The 20698-nt window shown below is 42.0% G+C and overlaps 1 protein-coding gene across 4 annotated transcripts; it reads right to left on the bottom strand.

The window, feature by feature from the left end:
- Positions 1-1678: 1678 nt before the first annotated feature.
- On the bottom strand, positions 1679-11745 carry CCNG2 (cyclin G2). 4 transcript variants are annotated; one of them, XR_012332077.1, is made up of 9 exons: positions 11440-11745; positions 10339-10476; positions 9552-9689; positions 7816-8066; positions 7545-7623; positions 7345-7443; positions 4615-4820; positions 3948-4374; positions 3096-3131 (listed from the first exon to the last, which is right to left on the bottom strand). XR_012332077.1 is itself a non-coding variant. In XM_033857151.2 (8 exons), the coding sequence occupies exons 2-8, from the start codon at positions 10474-10476 to the stop codon at positions 3008-3010; spliced, it is 1035 nt and encodes a 344-aa protein (XP_033713042.1). In that variant the 5' UTR covers positions 11440-11742; the 3' UTR covers positions 1679-3007. The 4 variants fall into 4 exon arrangements, 3 of the variants coding, with proteins under 3 accessions (XP_033713042.1, XP_033713043.1, XP_033713044.1); XM_033857151.2 differs by lacking the exon at positions 3948-4374 and having other exon boundaries at positions 1679-3131; positions 11440-11742; XM_033857152.2 differs by lacking the exons at positions 3948-4374; positions 11440-11745 and adding an exon at positions 10560-11410 and having other exon boundaries at positions 1679-3131.
- Between the last annotated feature and the right edge of the window lie 8953 nt (positions 11746-20698).

Below are 20698 nucleotides of genomic sequence, written 5' to 3'. Positions count from 1 at the left end.
AAGCCAACTGGTTGAATGGCCTGAGAAGGGCATAACCAGGCTCCTGGACTTGTCTGTGAGTCTACTTCTAATGCCTAAAGACAAAGGACAGTGCCTCTCTAGTCCTACCTGTCTTCCTCATCTCCACTGCCATTGCCTTAGTTCAGTCCTTCATCACTTCTTGGATTTTTGCAGGACTCCTGATTGGTCTCCCCATTACATTATTCATCTCTACCTGCTCCATCTCCCACATAGCTGCCAGTTACCTTTTTTTAATACACATTTTATAGCTTTAGGAAATGGCAAGGAAAAGAAAGACCAGAGAAAGGTGCCATGTTCTGATTAGGAAAAGACTTGTATGTCACAATATAGACTTTATCCTGATTGAGAAGTACCTACTGAATAATTTTTCAGGAGAGACAATCAAATTTGCATATTTTTAAAAATTTTGCACATTTCAAAAGGATATCCAGGCAGCAAGGGGATCAGAAGTAAGCCTGGAGACTGAGAGATGATTAGGATATTGTACAATAGTAACCCTGCTAATAGAGAACAGGTCTAAGCCAAGCCAGTGTCAGAAAGTGGAGACAGAGTAGATACACAGTATAAATGATAAATGGTGACCTCCCGGCCGGAGGTAGCAGGCAAGAAGAAATGAGGAAATCACCTAAGTTTCCAGCTTGAGTAGATGGAATACCTACTCTCAAAACAGACACACAGGAAGAGCAGGTTTGGGTGTAATCAGAAACTTCCAAGTGGGATGACCAGTTTTGAACAAATAGGCTGGGAGTTCGGGAAAAGGGTCTAAATACAATGAAAACCAGAAAGGAGAACAGATGAAGTCACATGTGGACAGATTCACACAGAAAGACCATGTAGTAAGAAAAGCAATAAAACCCTAGAAGAACTGAAGAGGGTTCAAGACTTGCAAAGCCACAAATGACTTTTACAGCTCAACAAATCAAAATCTGAAAGCAGAATATATTGTCTACTATTTGCCAAATTGCTTAATAAGAGAGGGAGGGTCATTCAAGCAGAGATTCTCCACTAGGAGGGTAGGAAAACATGTCCCTATTGCCAGGGGAGAAGAGGTATTACATGAAAACCATATTCTGTGTATCTCATTTTCTAACCAACCAGAACAAACAAAGGTCTACAAAACCAAACTAGATAGGGAAACCCATGCAAAAAAAAAAAAAAAAAAAGGGTGGTGGAGGCCACCACTCGCAGATCAAGCCTAAAGCTTGGGAAAAAAGATCCAAAGAGCTAGAGGCTGGCAAGGTCCAGTCAAAGCTAACTCCCCTAGTGCTTATTCACCAAGAGGCCTTCTGAAGAGAAGTTGGCTTGTCTGCAGAGAGAGAAACTGTACTAACCTGCCAACGTGAGTATTCTGGTCTACTTGATACCTTTTGGCTTTCGCTATAAACTAATAGGCATTCAGGTTAATATGTCACTCTTTTAATATGAGTACACCCCAGAGAGAGGTCAACTCTCCAGTGACAGATTCACTTTCAGTATCTCGAAGGCTCAGGGCCAAACTGCAGTGAGGAAATACTACCTGGAGGACTTCTGGTAACCAGAGACAGGGCTTATCCTGGAGGCGCTCCAGCCTCACTTCAAGCCTCCCCTCTGAAATACAGCAAGCACCTTTTCTTTTTCACCAAAAAGGTAAAAATTAAAATGTGACTGTAAACAGGAGTACAATGCATTAATATTTTTATTTTGAGTTGTAATCTATTATTACTTCAAAAAGATTCACTTCAAAAAACATCCAATGGATGCTGACTTACCAATAAAAAAGTAAGTCATCGTTATATGATTTATAATACAGAATACACAATAAATTATATTTACATGCAATGACTAGACTATCACACACACGGTAAAAAAATACAGGATTTTTATGTACATTTTTAAAGATTTACATTTTCATATACAGTTTATAAAGTTTAAAAAAATTCTCTGTACAAAATCTCATGTGTACAGAGTTGATAAATCCCTATTCTTATGGCTGTACCACCACACAGATACGCTTAAAACTATAATACTACAAACACTCAGGTTTTTTTTTTTTTTACACTTCATATTCAGTCTTGGCACCCATGTACAATACCATTATTTTTGAAACGTGAATTACAAAGGAAATACAATGTAATCATGCAGACTTTTTTAATAGAAGAAAATGAGACAAAATGTGCTATTAGGTCAACATTTATCAATTCCATAGTTACCTAGTTCTGTTCAACTTGCTGCACTGCTCTCATACAGGTACATGCACACCTAGATTATGGATTGTTTTAAAAACATTAAAATAATACTATAGTCTGACAACACTTAATCATTAGGAATGCAACTATCCAACAGCCCTAGTCTGTTGCTTATTTCTGTTTTGGCAGAAACCTCAAAGAAATGAAGATATTACATACCAAAATTCACAGAAATGTCAACATTATAATTCCTAAGTTTCTAGAGTCTGCATCAGATAGAACACTGATCATTTAAAAAAAACAAAAAAAAAAAGGTTTTTGACATTTAAGAGTATATTCTCTGCTCTGAGAATGGGGGGGGGGGAGAGAGAGATCTAAGATAAACCATTACAGGATTATCCACTGTCCCTGCTAAGGAAGCACTTGCACACTCCCAATCTGTTTCAGTAAAGACACCTGAAGGCTTTATAAAAAAGTTGACGCTACACTATTCAACTTTAAAAATCTTCTTGAAAAGTAATAAATTGAAGGTATCAGCACCTTCCCTCCTCCCCCACGTAGCTAAAGATCAAGGAGAAAAATAAAGTGCCAATGTCTGAAGTACTGTTAATTGTTTAAGAGGCACTAACCCATTTGATGGCTTAGGATTAAATATGAAAATAGGCCAGATCTGATCTGAATAATAAATAGAAGGTAGGTATTCCAGAGTCTATGCAATTCCTGCCTAGATGGGGGCTGCACCAGGAAACTACCTACTCCCCCATTTATTGCTTTGAAACCTGTACACACACTTTCATTTTGGACCCAGAACAATGAGATTTCTAAGACGGAAAGCACAGTGTCTGTGCCACTTTGAAGCTGAAGAAGAAAGTGCACTCCTGACCACTGTGAGGGGAGCTGCTGAGGCTCTCTTCTCCACAACTCATATCTTCACAAGAGTCCTCGCTAAAAGGAAAAACAGAGAGAAGAGGATCCCATCATTTAAAACACGTCTAAATGTCATACAGGCAAAATTAAACTGCTGAACAAGCAGCTCTAGTCTCAGGATTTTTACATTCAAAATTTAAGCTCTACAGTGACAAAATTTAACTTAGAAGGACTTCCTAAAGTGAAGTGTATTGTAAGCTCCTTAGAAAATACAGATTTGCTTAAGAGGTTTAAACAAATTACCACTTGCCAAACTATTATTCTTGTACCAAGTAATAACTCTGTCAGCAATAACTATAGAATTCTAAGTACTTTAAATCCAGTAAATGCAAACTAATGACAAAGATCTCCTATCACATGGTTTTGATGTCTTTCTTGCATCAATAATTGCATCACTGAACTTCTCAAATATCAAACTAAGAAACCAACGAGCTAGGAAAATGGAACTTATGGTCTCTTCTCCCTACAGCATAAAACGGTGAAATTCAATAAAATTAAATAATTCACTTTACTAACAAAAATAAACTCTGAATAAGACAACGGCATTTGACAAAACTAAAAATCTCTACAGAACTCTGCCGCATCAGTGGTGGTAGTTCCCTTTACTTTCAAGTCATTTAACCCGCAGCCTCTTTCCATAGGACCATTTTAGAAATTCATACTAATGTTAAAAAACCCAGAATGCTGTTTTCTTAACTAAACTGTATTTCAAAAAGCAAAAAGATGGGAAACAACCAGTTTTTTTAAACAGGAGCAATGAAATAAGTCAGAGAACAACAAATACTGTATGATCTCACTTATATGTGGAATCTGAAAACACAAAACAGAACTCACAGATGCAGAGAACAGATGGCTGGTTGCCGGAGTTGGGGGGAGGGGGTGGTAGATGAAGGTGGTCAAAAGGTACAAACTTCCAGTTATAAGTCCCGGGGAGGTAATGACGTATGGGATGCTGGTTTTTGTTGTTGTTGTTTTGTTTTTTAAATTTGTATTTTATTTATTTATTTTTGGCTGTGTTGGATCTTCATTGCTGCACATGGGCTTTCTCTAGTTGCAGCGAGCAGGGGCTACTCTTCGTTTAGGTGTGCAGGCTTCTCATGGCGGTGGCTTCTCTTGTTGCAGAGCACAGGCTCTAGGAGCATGGGCTTCGGTAGTTGTGGCTCGCGGGCTCTAGAGTGCAGGCTCAGTAGTTGTGATGCATGGGCTTAGTTGCTCCGCGGCATGTGGGATCTTCCCGGACCAGGGCTCGAACCCGCGTCCCCTGCATTGGCAGGCGGATTCTTAACCACTGCACCACCAGGGAAGCCCCTGTTGTTGTTTTTTAATAAAGAAAAAAAGTGGGGGGGGGGCACACTTCCGAACTATTGCCTATTTTAATAAAACTATTTCTGGTTAATTTTCTTACCCAAAGAAATGATGCTATCAGAGCTAGGGGCTCTAATACACAAAAATCAGTAACATTTAGTCTGCGGAAGTGTCATTAGTCAAGGAACCTGCTTACCTTTCACTTTCATCAAAACACCCCACCTCCGGTATTGTGGGCAACTCAGGAACACTATAGTAGCTATTGTGGAGGTTCTGGGCTGTGCGCCTTGAAACAATCCAAACCAACTTCTTAAGGTCTGGTTTGCAACATTCAGGAGAAGAATATTCAGCTAGGCATTTAGAAACTAACTCCCTCCAGTAAACAAACTCGGAGTCATTAACCTGAAAAAAATATTTAAATGAAGAGGTTATGACGGCGGTTCCCAAACCTTGCCACACCTTGGAATCACCCTGCGATCCTTAAAAAACACCTGGCTCCCACCCTCAGATACTCTTATTTAATTGATATGAGGTGTCATCTGGGCATCAAGGGTTTTTAAAGCTCCCCAGGTGATTCTAATGTGCAGTAAAAATTTGGTAACCACTGCTTTAGGGGAGGAGCACCACAGGTATAAATCGTTTACATAGGATTCAATACAGAGAATACTCTGCCTGTCTTAAGAAAGCACACTAACCTAAAAACACTAGGTCTGTTAATAAATCAATTATCAAGTATATACTTTGACAGTCGCAATGCAAAGGAATTTAACATAACTTATGTTTCTGTAACATAGCATGACTTGGATTGCTAAAATACGCATTTACATTAAGACACCAGATATATGCAAATGGAGAAGTTGGCAGTGTGAGAGAAGAGGAATTCCCCCAGAAGGGCACAGTTCCTCCACCACTGGGGAGTGCCCTAATTTATTTCATGGAATCAATTTTCACCGAAGATGTTTCCAAATGACATTATTATAAAAGGTTTAGATTCAAACTAGTAAATTCGTGATTAAAACAAAAGCTGGAAATTACGTATTAAAACAAAATGCTTCACGTTGCATGTACTTGACCACAAAACAGATGATGATTTTATATCATCTTGGCCTCCATTTCCACCTAATCCAGTCACATCTTAATCCCCTGGTAGCCTGGCTTCTACCACTCTCTTATTCTCCTGACATCACCTCCTACATCTCCTACGTGGGGAAACTGCCAACACTGAAAACCCAGAGTTTTAATCAACCGCTAAGCAAAGGACTCCCCAAAATTTCTTACGGTTTCAACTATTATTTCCTCATGGGAAATTGCTAATCTCAATCTCCAACTATAATTTATCTGGAGTTTTTAGTCCAGACTACCAAGTATCTGCTAGACATCTACCTATCTGAAAGGTATACAAGTACCTAAAATCATACTTCTTTGATCACAGTTAACTTCTCTCCAATTTCCCTCAATGGTACCAATATTCTCTCCACCATTAGGTCCAAATCTTGGTCATTCGTGACTCTTTGCCTCATTTCCATGCTTGGCCTCTAAAAACCACTGAGTTGGGTGTACTACTTCCTGCTTGTGACTATCACCTAGATATCCTATCTACAAACCTACCCTAAAATGATTCCCAAACCCTTCTAGTCCACCAGCTTCCTAGCCGTAAGCCTTTGCTGCCCAAACTTCCACTGTCTAAGATTGTTTTGGTAGAACCAGGTTCCAAGTCATTGTGCCTCTCACGGTCTACCCTACTTCTCTGCTAACCAAATCCCGAACTATTGCCTATGTTCAGACACAGACCCTACAGGACTGCGACACAGAACAGTAAATGACAGAACACCCTGCTTCGTGTTCAGTTCCATACTTCTCCAACTAGACTATCAGTGTAAGAAAAAGGACTGTGCTTATGTTTGGTTTACACCTCTTTATGATTGAAAAAACTTATCAGGCTAGCCTGACAAAGGAGTTTAAAAGAAAAACATAGCCAGGGCTTCCCTGGTGGTGCAGTGGTTGACAGTCCGCCTGCTGATACAGGGGACACGGGTTCGTGCCCCAGTCCAGGAAGATCCCACATGCCGTGGAGCGGCTAGGCCCATGAGCCATGGCCACTGAGCCTGTGAATCCGGAGCCTGTGCTCTGCAACAGGAGAGGCCACAACAGTGAGAGGCCCGTGTACCGCAAAAAAAAACAAAAACAAAAAACAACATAGCTGATGTTATCTTGGTAATGCTACTAAAGGGACAATGACTCAGTCCTACAGATGTAATGGGACGCCATTCGTGCATTTACTAACTCTACTTCTTAATATGCATTTTATTTTTTAATAAATTTATTTTTTATTTTTGGCTGTGTTGGGTCTTCGTTGCTACACACAGGCTTTCTTTAGCTGTGGCGAGCGGGGGCTACTCTTCGTTGCAGAGCACGGGCTTCTCATTGTGGTGGCTTCTCTTGTTGCGGAGCACGGGCTCAGCAGTTGCGGCTCGTGGGCTCTAGAGCATAGGCTCAGCAGTGTGGAGCATGGGCTTAGTTGCTCTGCGGCATGTGGGATGCTCCTGGACTAGGGCTCAAACCCATGTCCCCTGCATTGGCAGGTGGATTCCTAACCACTGCGCCACCAGGGAAGCCCTTAATACGCATTTTAGAACAACGTGCATGGGGCAATGTAGACCGCTGTATTACCAACTGGCAAGAAGACTACAGAAGGGATGTCTAAACGCAGAAAGAAGCTAGCCTAAGTGACCGGGTTCCCTTCCAGCTTAATACTGTCTGGGTTGAAGCTGCATTTGTAGAACATCAACACTTAAGATACAAGAATAAATGAGTAACAGTTAAGAGCTCCATAAAGTGTTACTTAATGATTAAGTCACTACAGAAAAGATAAAATAAGACACTAGGAAAAAACTTGCTTTAAAGAATAAGTTCTGAAGATATTTACCTTGGAATGTTTTTTAACAAGCAGGAGAATTTCCAATAATTCAATGGATTTCAAAGTTTCTACTTCCAAATTGAGAAGGCACAAAGCTAATACAGATGGCTACAAGGAAAAAAAGAAAAATAATTTTTTAAATTCAAAATGGAAACTGCGGGGGGAAAAACAGAAACTGTGAGATATATATAAGAAAGAAATTGACTTACTTTTGCTTTTGAAAAGGTAAGTCGGCAGCAGCAAGCTTTCAGCTGAGCTTCCAGTTTATCAAGGCTCAGTATTTCTTTCCTATACAATGAAAAGAAAGAACAAAATATTTATTTATTAAACTTCTAAAGATTTAAACAATTCTAAGGATTTATTAAAAGTCCAGGCTGAAAGTTTGGAGCAGGTAAAAACAAATTTCACTAGAGTTCTAATTCTTTACTGTTACTTATAGCAATGCTCAAGTAGAAAATCTTAATTTTTAATCCCACCTACCTTTCTGAAGTATGACAAAGTACTATAGTATGGTATAAGTGCAAAAAGTTTAAGGCAGTAGTAGCTTCCAATTCATAGTGCAATTTTTCTGAAATGATTTTTTCCATCCGTTTTATGTCAGAAGCAGTACATTTACATTGGCTAATCCGGATTACATCAAGAGTAGACGGAATATTGCATTCTTCTTCAACTATTCTAGCAGCCAGCAAAAAACAACAGACTCCAATGCAAGACAAATGTTTAGGTTTCACCTGAAAAACAAAGAACAAAACATTTCTTCCAACAATTGTCACTTTAACTTAGCAAAGCACACACTTAAAAGAATATTGTAATGAGCCCCTATTCTTAAGACAGAACACAATCAAGCTGCTTCCCCGTACTTACCCTTACACACAGTTATACTTAATCGTTTTTACATTTTAAGCTCTCTTAACCTCCCTTTAAAAAACAAAAAAGACATTTTCAGCATTTAAATTACTTAATTTAAATGCAGGTAAAAATTTTTAATGCAAGTTCAAAAGCTAGGTTTCTCACAGTTAGACATTATATTTCAAACTTATGAAATTCATAATAGTACAACCTCCCCCAAAATAAATTAAGCCTTCCAATACCAAGAAAATATACTTCTTTGGATATAAAAATAATACATTCATCTTTGTATCTTCTTATCTATTTAAGAATCATCCCATACTTCACTGCAAATTTCCCCAAGAGAGATATTGCATCAGATGTGCAGAGTAGAGCATATGTACAAGCTGCCACGGACAGATGGCTTCCCTTTTCAGTGCCCTGAAAACTGACCCAGCAGCTGACAGCAATCCTACTGGCAGAAGTATCACCACATTTAACAGTTACTGGTAATTGTTTTTTTTTAATTTATTTTTTATTGAAGTATAGCTGAATTACAATGTTAATTACTGCTGTACAGCAAAGTGATTCAGTTATACCTATATATACACATTCTTTTTCATATTCTTTTCCATTATGGTTTACCACAGGATATTGAATATAGTTCCCTGTGCCATACAGTAGGACCTTGTTGTTTATCCATTCTCTATATACTAGTTTGCATCTGCCAATCCCAAACTCCCACTCCTACCCTCTCCCACTCCCCTCCCCCTGGCAACCACCAGTCTACTCTCTATGTCCCTGATTCTGTTTCTGTTTCACTGATAGGTTCATTTGTGTCATATTTTGGATTCCACATAAAAGTGATATCATATGACTTGCTGGTAATTGTTAATGAGACTGTGGCTCCCTGCTTGGAAAAGATTTCTCATAGTGAAGGCAATAGGTCCCCTTTAACATACTGCTATACTTCCATTTGCCATGTTTCAAGTGTTTAAAAACACCTAGGCTCAACAGAAACACAACAGAAGATGAAAATATGAAAACCTTATTTTGAGAGCTATGTATATAGAAACACCTAAAAAAACAGTAGTCTTCATTTTTTCACATCCTTAAAGAGAAGGTATGTAAGAGGTACAGGAAAACCTAACTTAAGATACAATAATACGCTGGTACAGGAAAACCTAACTTAAGATACAATAATACGCTTACTTTTGTAGTCTCTTAATCCGGACTAAAGATCACAATTCCAAATATTAAAAATGTTTATGTATAGTGACATAATTACATTCATTTGCCAAATATTTACTGAAACCTTGTATTCTAGGCATCGTGCTAGGCACTGGGTATAAAAAAATGAAGTTTTATTTATAAAAACGATGAAATACCTTCATAAGAGCCAAGAATCTGTCCAAAATATTGACAGCCAGGACAAAAGTTTCAGTGCAAGATCCAAAAAAGTTGGTTAAACTCCTTAAATCTTCTACTTTGGCATTTCTCAATCTTGGACACAAAGTGTTATCATTCTGCAACAAAAACCAAGAGCCAAAGTTTATGACTGTCTTAGAACTACAATGGACAATACACACAGATTCAAATAAGGTAATTTTTTCCCCTGCATCTTCAAGAATACAAAGCACTACAATTTTTCAGATACAAAATGTGTATACAACACTGCTTTTTAAAAATATACATCATAAAAGACATTCAGCAATTCAATATAAAGCAAACTGTTGCCACACTTCCAGAGGATAAGAGCAAACATAATTCAATTCCCTTGTAATGGACATCTAGAAGATTCCTTGCTTGTTTTCTTTAAAAAAAAAAAAAAATCACTTAAGAGCCTGCTATACAGAAGTATTGCATAGGCAGAGGGTATTTCCACAAATGACCTGCTCAATTCCCAGGGAGTCTCCCACCCTGAAGCTGCAGGCTGGGGGGGGTGCCACATTTGAAGCCACACTTCCCTAGATTCAGTATCACTCTCATTCTTGCTAAGAAACAAAAGCATGACCCTGTATTAAGATTTATCTTAGTACTCTAGGACGACCACTTGTGGTCTTAAGAAACTTTGCAGCCTTTAGTCTAGATTCAACTAAAAAAAAAAAAAAAAATTAAAGTTATCTGCCCAAGCCCTGTCAGCGACTAGAGCAAGTTATCTTTCCTGGGACTTACCTCCGGGGTAGCCTCGATCAAGCTCAGCCCTTTTTCTCGAGGTTGGAATCTCTGTTCCTGTTCTAGGTAGAGGTTCAACAATCCGAAGAGCTGGACCCCTTCACGACCGGCCAAGTACTCTGCCCCCAAATCCTTCATCTGTAGCAAAGACACCACACACAGTTAGAATGTATCCTGGAGGGCTGGGGGAGGGGGAAGCACAAAAGAGCTGGGGCCAATACCTCCAGCGAGGGGCGCCCCAGCACACCCCAGAGAAAAGCGGGTGAGGGCACCAGTCACGTCCAGCCGAACCCCGGAGCAATCCTCCCCCACCGCCAGGGAGGTGTGGCAGGGGGAGGGGCCGTGGTCACGTCCGCCGGCTAGCGCTGGGTCAGACCGGCCAGCCCCGGTCTCCCAGCTGCTTCACAAACAGGAAACTGTCCTCTGGCGGCCGTGTCCGGACGGTCCGCCCCACCTGAAGTCGCGGGCGGAGGGGTTTCTGCCCAGTGGAACGCACTGGGGGCTCCGAGGGCTGCGGGTCCGGGAGGTAGGGGCTTTGCACAACGTGGGGGGAGGGAAAGTCTCGCGACTGAACAAAGAACCGGAGGGAGGAGACTCCCGAGCCCCGCCCCTCCCGCGGAGCCCATTTCCAGAAGCCCCTCTCGCTGGAGTCCGGCCCCAAAGCCTTCCCCATCCGCTTCGGCAGCGCCTCCTCGGAACAAAACCCGAGGGGCAGAGACCTAGGTCCCAGAGAGCGCTGGGGTGGCGCGGCCCACCCGGTCGGCAGCCCGCCCCGTGCCCAGACAATACCCTTCCATCCACCGATGCCCTGATTCCGCAACTCTGCGGAGACCCGGAGCTGTCAATCCAAGAAGAACCACCCCAGCGAGCCACCGTGACAAAATGAGGGAGGGGGGGGACACCAAAGAACTGTCTTCAGCCTCCTCGACCCTCCATCCATCCATCCCATCAGCATCTCTCCGCCTTTGGGCGCCCACTGCCCCAGGGCTGAGGGCAGAACCGGAATCGCTCCCCAAGCTGAGGGGTGGGCACTCTGACATCCCTCTTCGCAGTCCCGACCATGAACAAAGAAGCTCCGCGATCCCGGGTGGGCCCACTCACCGTGCTGGAGCCGCGCCTCCACCGGCCCGCGGCGTCACGGTCGGATGGGACTGGGTGCGGCGGGGACGTCCGGACCTGCCTCCGAGGTCAGGGACCCGCCGCCTCAGTGGTGCCGCCGACCGGCATCCGACCCTTCCCCCCTGCCACCGCCGCCTCGGCCTCACAGCCCCGGCTTCATCCCACTCCCCGCGCGCCCACCCTCCGGCTGGGGCGCTGCGCCGGTCCCTCAAGCCCTGCCCCACTATGGGTTCCACCGCCGCTGACGCTGCCACCACCGCGGAGGCCCCAATAAAACCCCTTGTTTTTGTTTTGAGTTTCCGACGCCCCCAAGGGGGCGGGGCACGTGACTCCCCGCGGAGGGATCCGCAGCCTCCTCAACAGACTTTGAAAAAGAGTCCCTCCCCTAAGTGTACGTCTCCAGCCAGCTTTGTAGCCTCGTCAACTCGCCTTTGCTTTACTAAGCCACTCCTCCCTCCCAAGGAGGAGGATGGAATTTGGACACGGCCTTATTCCTCGATTGATCCTACGGAGGAAGGAAAGGGAGTGATAGGCGTGAGGGGCGGAAGGAGATAGTTTCTGGTCGCATTGCACCTTTTAAAGGTCCCCGATTTGTTTTGTTTTCTCTGTTTTGAAAAGTCCGCCCAAAGTAGCGGGCTCCCCGATTGGATATCGGTGGGGGGCGAGTAGGACGCTGAAGCTCTGATTCAGTCTCGAATCCGGATTGGCTAACTGATTATCCTTTGAGCCCTCTGATTGGTTTTCACTGTATCCTGCGCTTCTATCTGCCTCAGGGCCTTAGCAACTCTGGTGTCTGGATTGCGCATGCCTGGGTGGACCACTTCGGAGAAATTCACTAACCTGCCCAGGGGTCTGTACCTTCCCACCGCTATCACCAACACTGCCCCCCCGACCCCCCCCCCCGATCCCGGCCCGGTCCCAAGGGAATACCACGCATAGTTCTCACCTCCGAAGAGCTAGAATAGCTAACCTTTGTGACAACTTCTTCCACCACGGGAGGGTTTTCTACGTTCCTTCTTTATTTTGTTCTGCAGGTCAATTTTGCGATAACCAGTCAAGTTATTGTAAAATTTCGGGGTGCTTACTGAAATATTTACGAGTAAAATGCTATCATCTTTGTATTTGCTTTAAAGGTTACCGACCAAAAGGAAAAAAATAATGCAGAGGAACTGTGAAACAAGATTGGCAAAAAGAGTTGTTGAAACTGGGTGATGGACACGGGAGGGTTTGTTATACTATTATTTCTACTTCTGTGTACCTTGAAATTTTTCCGTAATAAAAATAAATATTCAATAAAGGAACTTTTAAAAACAAAAAATTACCTGTGCACATTGACAATGGCAAGCAAACATCTAATAATTGCCTACCTCCTGAGGTTGTACTTGTACTGTTGTTTTAATGAAGACTCAGAGAGGCTTCTTGGTCCTTGGTCACCCATAAATTATCATTTATTGTCCATTACAGAGTTGTTATTAAGAGGCGACACCTCTCCTGAGGCGGGGCAAAAAGCAAAGCAAAGAGTGCCTTAGGCCAGAGAAAATTTCACATGGAATATCTTTTGGGGGATGTAAGAGGCTCTCCTCCAACGTTTATAGTTATATATATATATATATTTTTTTTTTCTTTACTTTCTCTTGCTTCAGTTCCTCGCTGGCCATCTGCTAAATATGCAAATCGGTAAATAGCACTTTCTCGAGTTCTACTCTAAATAATTAGCCCTAAGGAACTGATTTCTCTTTTCCGCCCTTCTGTATGTTTTCTGTGCATGTTTGGTTACTTGTAAAATTGTTTGGTTACTTGTAAAATATGCACATAACATAGCTTTCACAACAGCTTTTTCTTTTTTCCAGAGCAGCTAAGGAATTTTAGAAATAGATCCCTTTGCATATTAGCTGGGACTAGACATAGATGCCTGGAGCACAGAGCAACTGGGGGGAGGGCAGCTCAAAGAGCTAATCCTCCTATTTCAGAGAGGTGTGGCCTTGTTCGGGTTTTGGAAATTTAATAAAATTACATTAACAAATGGGGACTTTTTTTCAAATAGAAGGGCAAAGGTAGAAGAGGAACATAAGATATAGAATAAGTGATGTGAAGAAGGAAATGTAAAATTATGTGGTAGAAGATTTTTTAAATAATAGAGAAGATATAAGACAAAAAGGAAGAAATGGGGAAACTGACCCTTGCCTACACCACTAACTGTTATAAAGGTCTACAAAATGTATACTATTTATTTTATAATTGTTATTTGATGTATCTTCTAACAGGCAGCCTCTTGAATCATGAGCAGTTCTCTCTCAAGAAAGCTTTGTAAATGCTGTTGAATTTCCTCCTCTTTGCAGATCCTGTTCAGTATAGAAAAGACTTACCAAGTTCTCTGATATGGAGCCGCTTGTTCATTTTAGTCCACGTATCTTTTTAAGATAAAGGAAAGCAATCATTAAAAAATAACTGGTCCAGTAATTAAATCATCCTTTTTTAAAAAAAAAAAAAACACCTCCTTTTAACAATGATTATCTTCTGGGGGAGAAAATGAGGCAAGTCTTCTCTTTTGACTCTGCTGATTCTTTTTTGGTTTTGGATGTGTGTTAATTTTTTTAATTTCAAAAATTAAAAAAAAATTTTTCATGACAGCCTTCCTCCAAGGCTCTATTTGTCCTTATCACGTTGGCTCACTTTGCTGCAGTTGTAGGTCTTAGGTATCAAAAAGACATTCTCCCCGAGGCTAATCAGCCTTTACCTGTCAGCTGCCTTTCAGTCTTTGCTAAGCTCTCTTGAGGGCAATTTTCCTTCATCATGTGTGCATACAAAATAGGGAATCAGAAATCTGGCAGTCCCCAATAAGGGCTTGGAGGGAACTTATCTCATTATATTTGGTCTTCTGCAGCACACTGATGGAGGTGCAGTGGGGTTGGGTGATAGTCTGCCCCCCATAACCCCATGGAGGCCTGACAGGGAACCAGGTGTCCTCAGTGACATCTGAATCTGTGAAACCACAAGGTGGGCACAGAGCAGGAAATAAACAGCAGCACAGACACACAGAAACAATGCCTTCATTCAGCGAATCCTCAACTCCTGAGGAGTGTCCTTCAAACCTACCCACACTTAAGCCTCTACCTTGAAAAGAAAATAGCACATTCCCAAGTGGCTGCTGTCCCAAATGCCTTAAACTCAACTTCCCTGAACTTTGTAAGGCATCAAAATTCCCACAAAACTTTCCAGGTATCATCTTCCTCTTCACAAATGGTAGGTTTAGATAATAAACCCTGGCTTTTTATTCAACAGACGTTTAATGAACACACACTAGATGCCAGGCATGGTACTAGGCACAGACACAAAAACTGATAAATAAAACACAGTCCCAGAATATGCCTTGGTGTATCTGAGGTGTAGGGCAAAAGCTCCAGCAGTGATCAAAATACCTGACTTTGAGTCCCAGCTTTACTACTCACTGGAGATAATTCCTCAAATACCTTGAATAATTTGATTTATCCAGAGCCTTAGCTTTTTTTTTTTTTTTTTTTTCTTTTGGCCAAGCCACACGGCCTGTGGGATCTTAGTTCCCAGACCAGGGATGGAACCCATGTCCCCTGCTTTGGAAGGGCAGAGACTTAACCACTGGACCGCCAGGGAAGTCCCAGGAGCCTCAGCTTTCTAATCTGAAAAAGCAAACATACAAATAAACAAATGGCCGGGGGAGAGGAGACCCCAGGGAGTAGTTGTTTCTACCTGACGTAAAGATTAAATACAAACAGGTGTAAAAGCACTTTTGCTATGTACTCCTGGGCTGATGGGACTTTCACAATGCTGTGACTTCAAGAAGTGATCATCCCGGGCTTCCCTGGTGGTGCAGTGGTTGAGAGTCCGCCTGCCGATGCAGGGGACACGGGTTCGTGCCCCGGGCCGGGAAGATCCTACATGCCGCGGAGCGGCTGGGCCCGTGAGCCATGGCCTCTGGGCCTGCGCGTCTGTAGCCTGTGCTCCGCAGCGGGAGAGGCCACAGCAGTGAAAGGCCCGCGTACAGAAAAACAAAAAACAAAGACGTGATCATCCCTAACCTCATCAAAGGAAAGCAGCCCTACAAGGGAAAGAAGCTCAAGATTAGGATGGGTAAAGCTGACAAAAGGCCACACTTCCTCTTCCCCTCTGCTCACTATTTCTAGCTCTCTGCCTAGGCTGTTTTCTGTTCTTACAGGTGGTTTGTAGCCCCAAACTTCTTGTGCTTAGAGTAACCTTACTAGCAGAACCTGTAAAGGAGACAGGAATTCTTGTCAGAGGGAGAGAAACAGGGAAAGCATAACCTAATCAGAGGTTGAAGTAATTCAGATTTTTTAACCAAGGGTTCTTTTTTTTTTTTTTTTTTTTTTTGCGGTACGCGGGCCTCTCACTGTTGTGGCCTCTCCCGTTGCGGAGCACAGGCTCCGGACGCGCAGGCTCAGCGGCCATGGCTCACGGGCTTAGCCGCTCCACGGCATGTGGGATCCTCCTGGACCAGGGCACGAACCCGCGTCCCCTGCATCGGCAGGCGGACTCTCAACCACTGCGCCACCAGGGAAGCCCCCAAGGGTTCATTTTTGAATGTGAACTTGAAAGAATGAGAATTTATAAGCAGACAATTCCTTTCTTCAAGCAATCAGAGAATAAATCAGGGAACGTCTCATATATTCTGCTTTCTGACTTGCTTGTGGACAAGACTTCAAATCTGAAATAGCAAATCCAACATTCTAATCTATTTTGGTATAGATATTTTGTTGCTGTTATTGTTAAAGGTAGAAGCATGTTGTACCTTTCAGGGAGCTTATTTATGCATGGGTTAGGGATATTCATTCCCACATGCTGATGTACTCAGTTTTGGAATTGAGAGAGTTATCTTCACTGTAGAGGCCCTCTGAATGACCACAGCAAGGCTTTTTCCAGCCAGCCAGATTAGCCCTCCCAGCCCTGCTAGCCTGCAAGTGAGTGAGTCTTGTGCAAACTATCTTTGAAACCCGAGAACTCGAAGCTCACTTGCCTCTGTGGCTGACTCTTGAGTTTAGTATCCAGACCTCTTTCTGCTATGCTGAAAGTCAACTGGAATAAATGGAGTAGCCCTGACAAGGTGTGGAAAGACTGGCGAAGGGGGGTGCAACTGAGAATATGGTGATTCCTGAAATCAGAGCTGATTATCTCAAAATGGTGGGTCTGTTCCAAGGCAAACATATCTGAAGTAGCCCAGGCTGCATTCTGGGACACTGTACATTATTATTTACATAACACATTCCTCTTTTATGATTTATCCCAAGAACCATAACCTACGTCAAATACTTCCAGTCTTGTCTTGACATCATAGTGCTATGGGAAATTGACACTGTCAGCAAAGAATCACTTAGGAGACATCTGTTGAATATATTGTCTTATTCCTAAAGGAAGTTTTTATTTTCTGTGAAAGTATTACATGTTCATCTCAAATGAAAAGGCAATTGGCATTTCAAGTGATATGAACAAGTAATATAAGCTTAAATTTTGCTTTTGTGTTTAAGTGTCTTCAAAATGAGGGTTTAACTTCTAAAAATAAAGATTTCTTTATTTCAAGATTCTCAGGTCTGTTTAATTACATATATTATTATGTTTTTCAACCACATTCTGAACAAGAAATTATGACTACATGCAGGAACTAGTTGGGTTTTTTTTTTCCCCTTGTGGGGATGGGGGAGGGGGATTTGAAACTTTACAGTTTGGAGGGGTTCTCTCTAGGAAAAAGTAGAATTTAGAAATACAAATTAGATATGAAAGTGAATATTTATTTTAAGTGGGACAAATCCAGAAAAATTATAAATTTTTAAAAGTTGACATATACTCATGTTCCAGTGATCTATTGTTGGATAATGAATCACCCAAAACTTAGTGGCTTAACCAGCAACAATAAATGTATTATCATCTTCCACAGTTCTGGGTTTGGCTGGGCTCAGCTAGCAGTCCTTACTCGGGGTTTTTCACGAAGTTGCATTCCGATGGTGGCTGGAGCTGGAGCCACCTTGTGGCTCATTCCTTACGTGTCTGCAGTTGACGTTGACTGTGGGCTGGGACCTCAGATGAGGCTGCTGTCTGGTCCCCTACATAGGTGGCCTCTCCACGTGGTCTTTCTACTTCTTCATGCCATGGTGACAACACTCAAAGAAAACTGGGTGAACATTGTACCTCATTTTATGAACCAGGCTTGGCAGTCACATAGCTTCTATAGTAGTTTCATATTGCTACTATGACAAATTACCACAGATGTAGCAACTTAAAACAACACATTTACTATCTTGCAGTTCTGGAGGTCTCAAGTTTGAAATGGGTTTCACTGAGCTAAAATCAAGGTGTCGACAGGGCTGCATTCTATCTGGAGGCTCTATGGAAAATATATTTCTTGCCTTTTCCAGCTTCTAGACACCACTGCATTCCTTGGCTCATGGCCCCTTCCTTCATCTTCAAAGCCAGCATCGTAGCGTCTTCAAATCTTTCTCAATTCTGACTCTTCCGTCTTCCTTCTCCATTTATAAAGATCCTTGTAATTACACTGGGTAATTACCTGGATGATCTAGAATAATCTCTCCATCTCAAAGTCCGTTGATTAGCAATCTTAATTCCCTCTGCAGTCTTAATCCCCCCCTCACCATATAACATGCCATGTTCACATGTTCTGGGGATTAGGACATGGACATCTTTGGGTGCCATTATTCTGCCTTAATCAGCATTCCTTCAGCCACAGTCAAGAGTCTGCTCATGTTCCATGTTCAAGGGCAAGGGAACAGAGACTCCACCTCTTGATGAGAGGCATGTTGATCACACGGTAAGAAGAGCATGTGAGATGGGAGGTATTGTTGGGATCATCTCTGGAAAGTAAAATCTTCCACACAAACATCAAAAATTGAGGAAATGGGGCTTCCCTGGTGGCGCAGTGGTTGAGAGTCCACCTGCCGATGCAGGGAACTCAGGTTCGTGCCCCGGTCCGGGAAGATCCCACATGCCGCGGAGTGGCTGGGCCCGTGAGCCATGGCCGCTGAGCTTGCGCGTCCGGAGCCTCCGCAACGGGAGAGGCCACAGCAGTGAGAGGCCCGTGTACTGCAAAAAAAAAAAGAGAAATTGAGGAAATGGACTTCCCTGGTGGCGCAGTGGTTAAGAATCCGCCTGCCAGTGAAGGGGACACAGTTTCGAGCCCTGGTCTGGGGAGATACCACATGCCGCAGAGCAAGTAAGCCTGCGAGCCACAACTACTGAGCCCACGCAACACAGCTACTGAAGTCTGCGTGCCTAGAGCCCATGCTCTGCAACAAGGGAAACCACCGCAATGAGAAGCCCACGCACCGCAATGAAGAGTAGCCCCCGCTCGCCGCAACTGGAGAAAGCCCTTGCACAGCAACAAAGATCCAACGCAGCCAAATAAATTTATTTTAAAAAATTGAGGAAATGCCATAAAAAAATTGAGGAAATGCCATGATAAGTTTTATTAATAAATTTCTTGACATGTGGCTATAAAACTTTTTGTCAATATTTTTGACTGCAAATTCTCTGATCACATCTTCATAAGAATATTGTGATATAATTTCCTATGGAGAAAAATATTTTAGTCTTTCCCCTAGCATGGTGGATCAATTTTTTTTAATTGTTCATATTTTAAAATATTTCTTTCAGTCTTACAATTCATTATTGATATCATGTGATATTTTAGAATTGATGTCTGATTTGAGAAAAACTTTATCAAAATTTTTTCATGTATGAGCTGTAAAAGTTCAGGGTGTCAGGGAAGACTGGTCATACTCATTAATTAGCTTGTTGTCTGTTTCCTTATTGCAGAAACATATTTTGAGTTTCATGTTATCTTTGTCAACATCAGTATGTTGTATCAAATCAGCAAGAAATTTCAATATATTTCAAAATGATATTATGATTCCTTCCTCTTCATTGATGAGAGTATCAAACAATCCAAGAGCCTATCTATTACTTCTACTAGAATATTCTGTCTTCCTTTTAGGGGACTACCCCTTTTGGAATGATCTGGAAAAAAAATCTGTTCAAATTAGTGTCTTGATATCCAAGCACGTTCCATTGATTTTATCATGCATTTTTATCACTTTTATTTCATATCTCATTAATTTTTTAATCAGAATTTTATATTAGTTCTTAAATAAAAACACTTATAGATGACAAAGAAGGCACTTTTCTTTTACATCCAAATTAGAGGTTTGTAATTTCTCAATTGTTTTATTGAAACATTCCAAAATGCGTTTCCAAATTTCAGTTAAAATGGTGTGTCCCACAACTCAGCTTCCCCTTAGCCAGATGCCCAAAATACTGGTGGACCCTAAGCACCTCCAAACACAAGGGAAAATGGTACAGTGCGATTTGACGTGGAGAAAGACAGCAGCCTTAACTGACTGCAGTTAAAATGTCTTACTTTTGGAAAACTAAAAAAAAACACATATGTGAACATTCTGCTAGGGCCCATCCTGAGACCTCCTGAGTTCCTCTGAAGGAACCCAGGCAAGCGAGGAGGCTGAAACTAAATGTCATTAGCTTCACAATAAATCCACACTTGGTCATCAATAATTGACTGTCTTGCACTGTACTAAGTGGTTTATACATACTGACATAATTGTAATACCCATAACACACACAGATGCAGAAAGAGACCCAGAGAGTTTAAGTAACTTGATCCCACAGCCAGACAGTGGTGGAGTCAGTATTCGATAGCAGACAATCTGATACTAGGACCCGCAGTCTTAACCACTATTTTACGTAGATCCTGGTATCCAGGAAGAAGGAGCAAATTGGACATAAGCTTGATCCATTTGCCTATACGTTCTATTAAATTCATACAAAATGGTTGCATGGGTAGTTTAGGTTAGCCTAAACCAAGGCAATTTGGATTTGTTTTATTAGGAAATTTAATCAATAAACTATCCACCTGCATGCTTTTGTAGGTGTTTCTTTTCTTTGTTTGTTTGTTTGTTTTTTCAATAACAAGTGAATACACTTTTGAGAAATCTGATTTCTCTCTACCAAACAAATCTGAAAAGAAACTGTCCAGATAGAGACCAGACCTACCAGGATTAACTGCCCTTGCCCTGGAGTTTTGAATTAACATGTTTCTAACAAAGCAGGCCAATTGTTTCAGCATAGTTCTACCACTTAAATCCCAAGAAAGTCAGTAGGAAAGAAAACAGAGGTTCTTTCTTTTCTGCCTGCCTTTAGACATTGCAGGAAGATGTCTAAGACTTTT

This window comes from Tursiops truncatus, chromosome 5 (genome assembly GCF_011762595.2).
Source record: "Tursiops truncatus isolate mTurTru1 chromosome 5, mTurTru1.mat.Y, whole genome shotgun sequence".
Classification (NCBI taxonomy): domain Eukaryota; kingdom Metazoa; phylum Chordata; class Mammalia; order Artiodactyla; family Delphinidae; genus Tursiops; species Tursiops truncatus.
Note: the sequence above shows the minus strand (reverse complement) of the source record. Positions and strands in the feature narration are given on the sequence as shown.

Bases quoted from the DNA above. Each gene is read 5' to 3' on its own strand.
- CCNG2 (XM_033857151.2), bottom strand. From the start codon at position 10,476: ATGAAGGATTTGGGGGCAGAGTACTTGGCCGGTCGTGAAGGGGTCCAG. The intron at 9,690-10,338 runs GTAAGTCCCAGG...TTTTTGTTGCAG, and splicing joins TGATCGAGGCTACCCCGGAG to AATGATAACACTTTGTGTCC. The intron at 7,624-7,815 runs GTAGGTGGGATT...TTCATTGTATAG, and splicing joins CTTTGTCATACTTCAGAAAG to GAAAGAAATACTGAGCCTTG.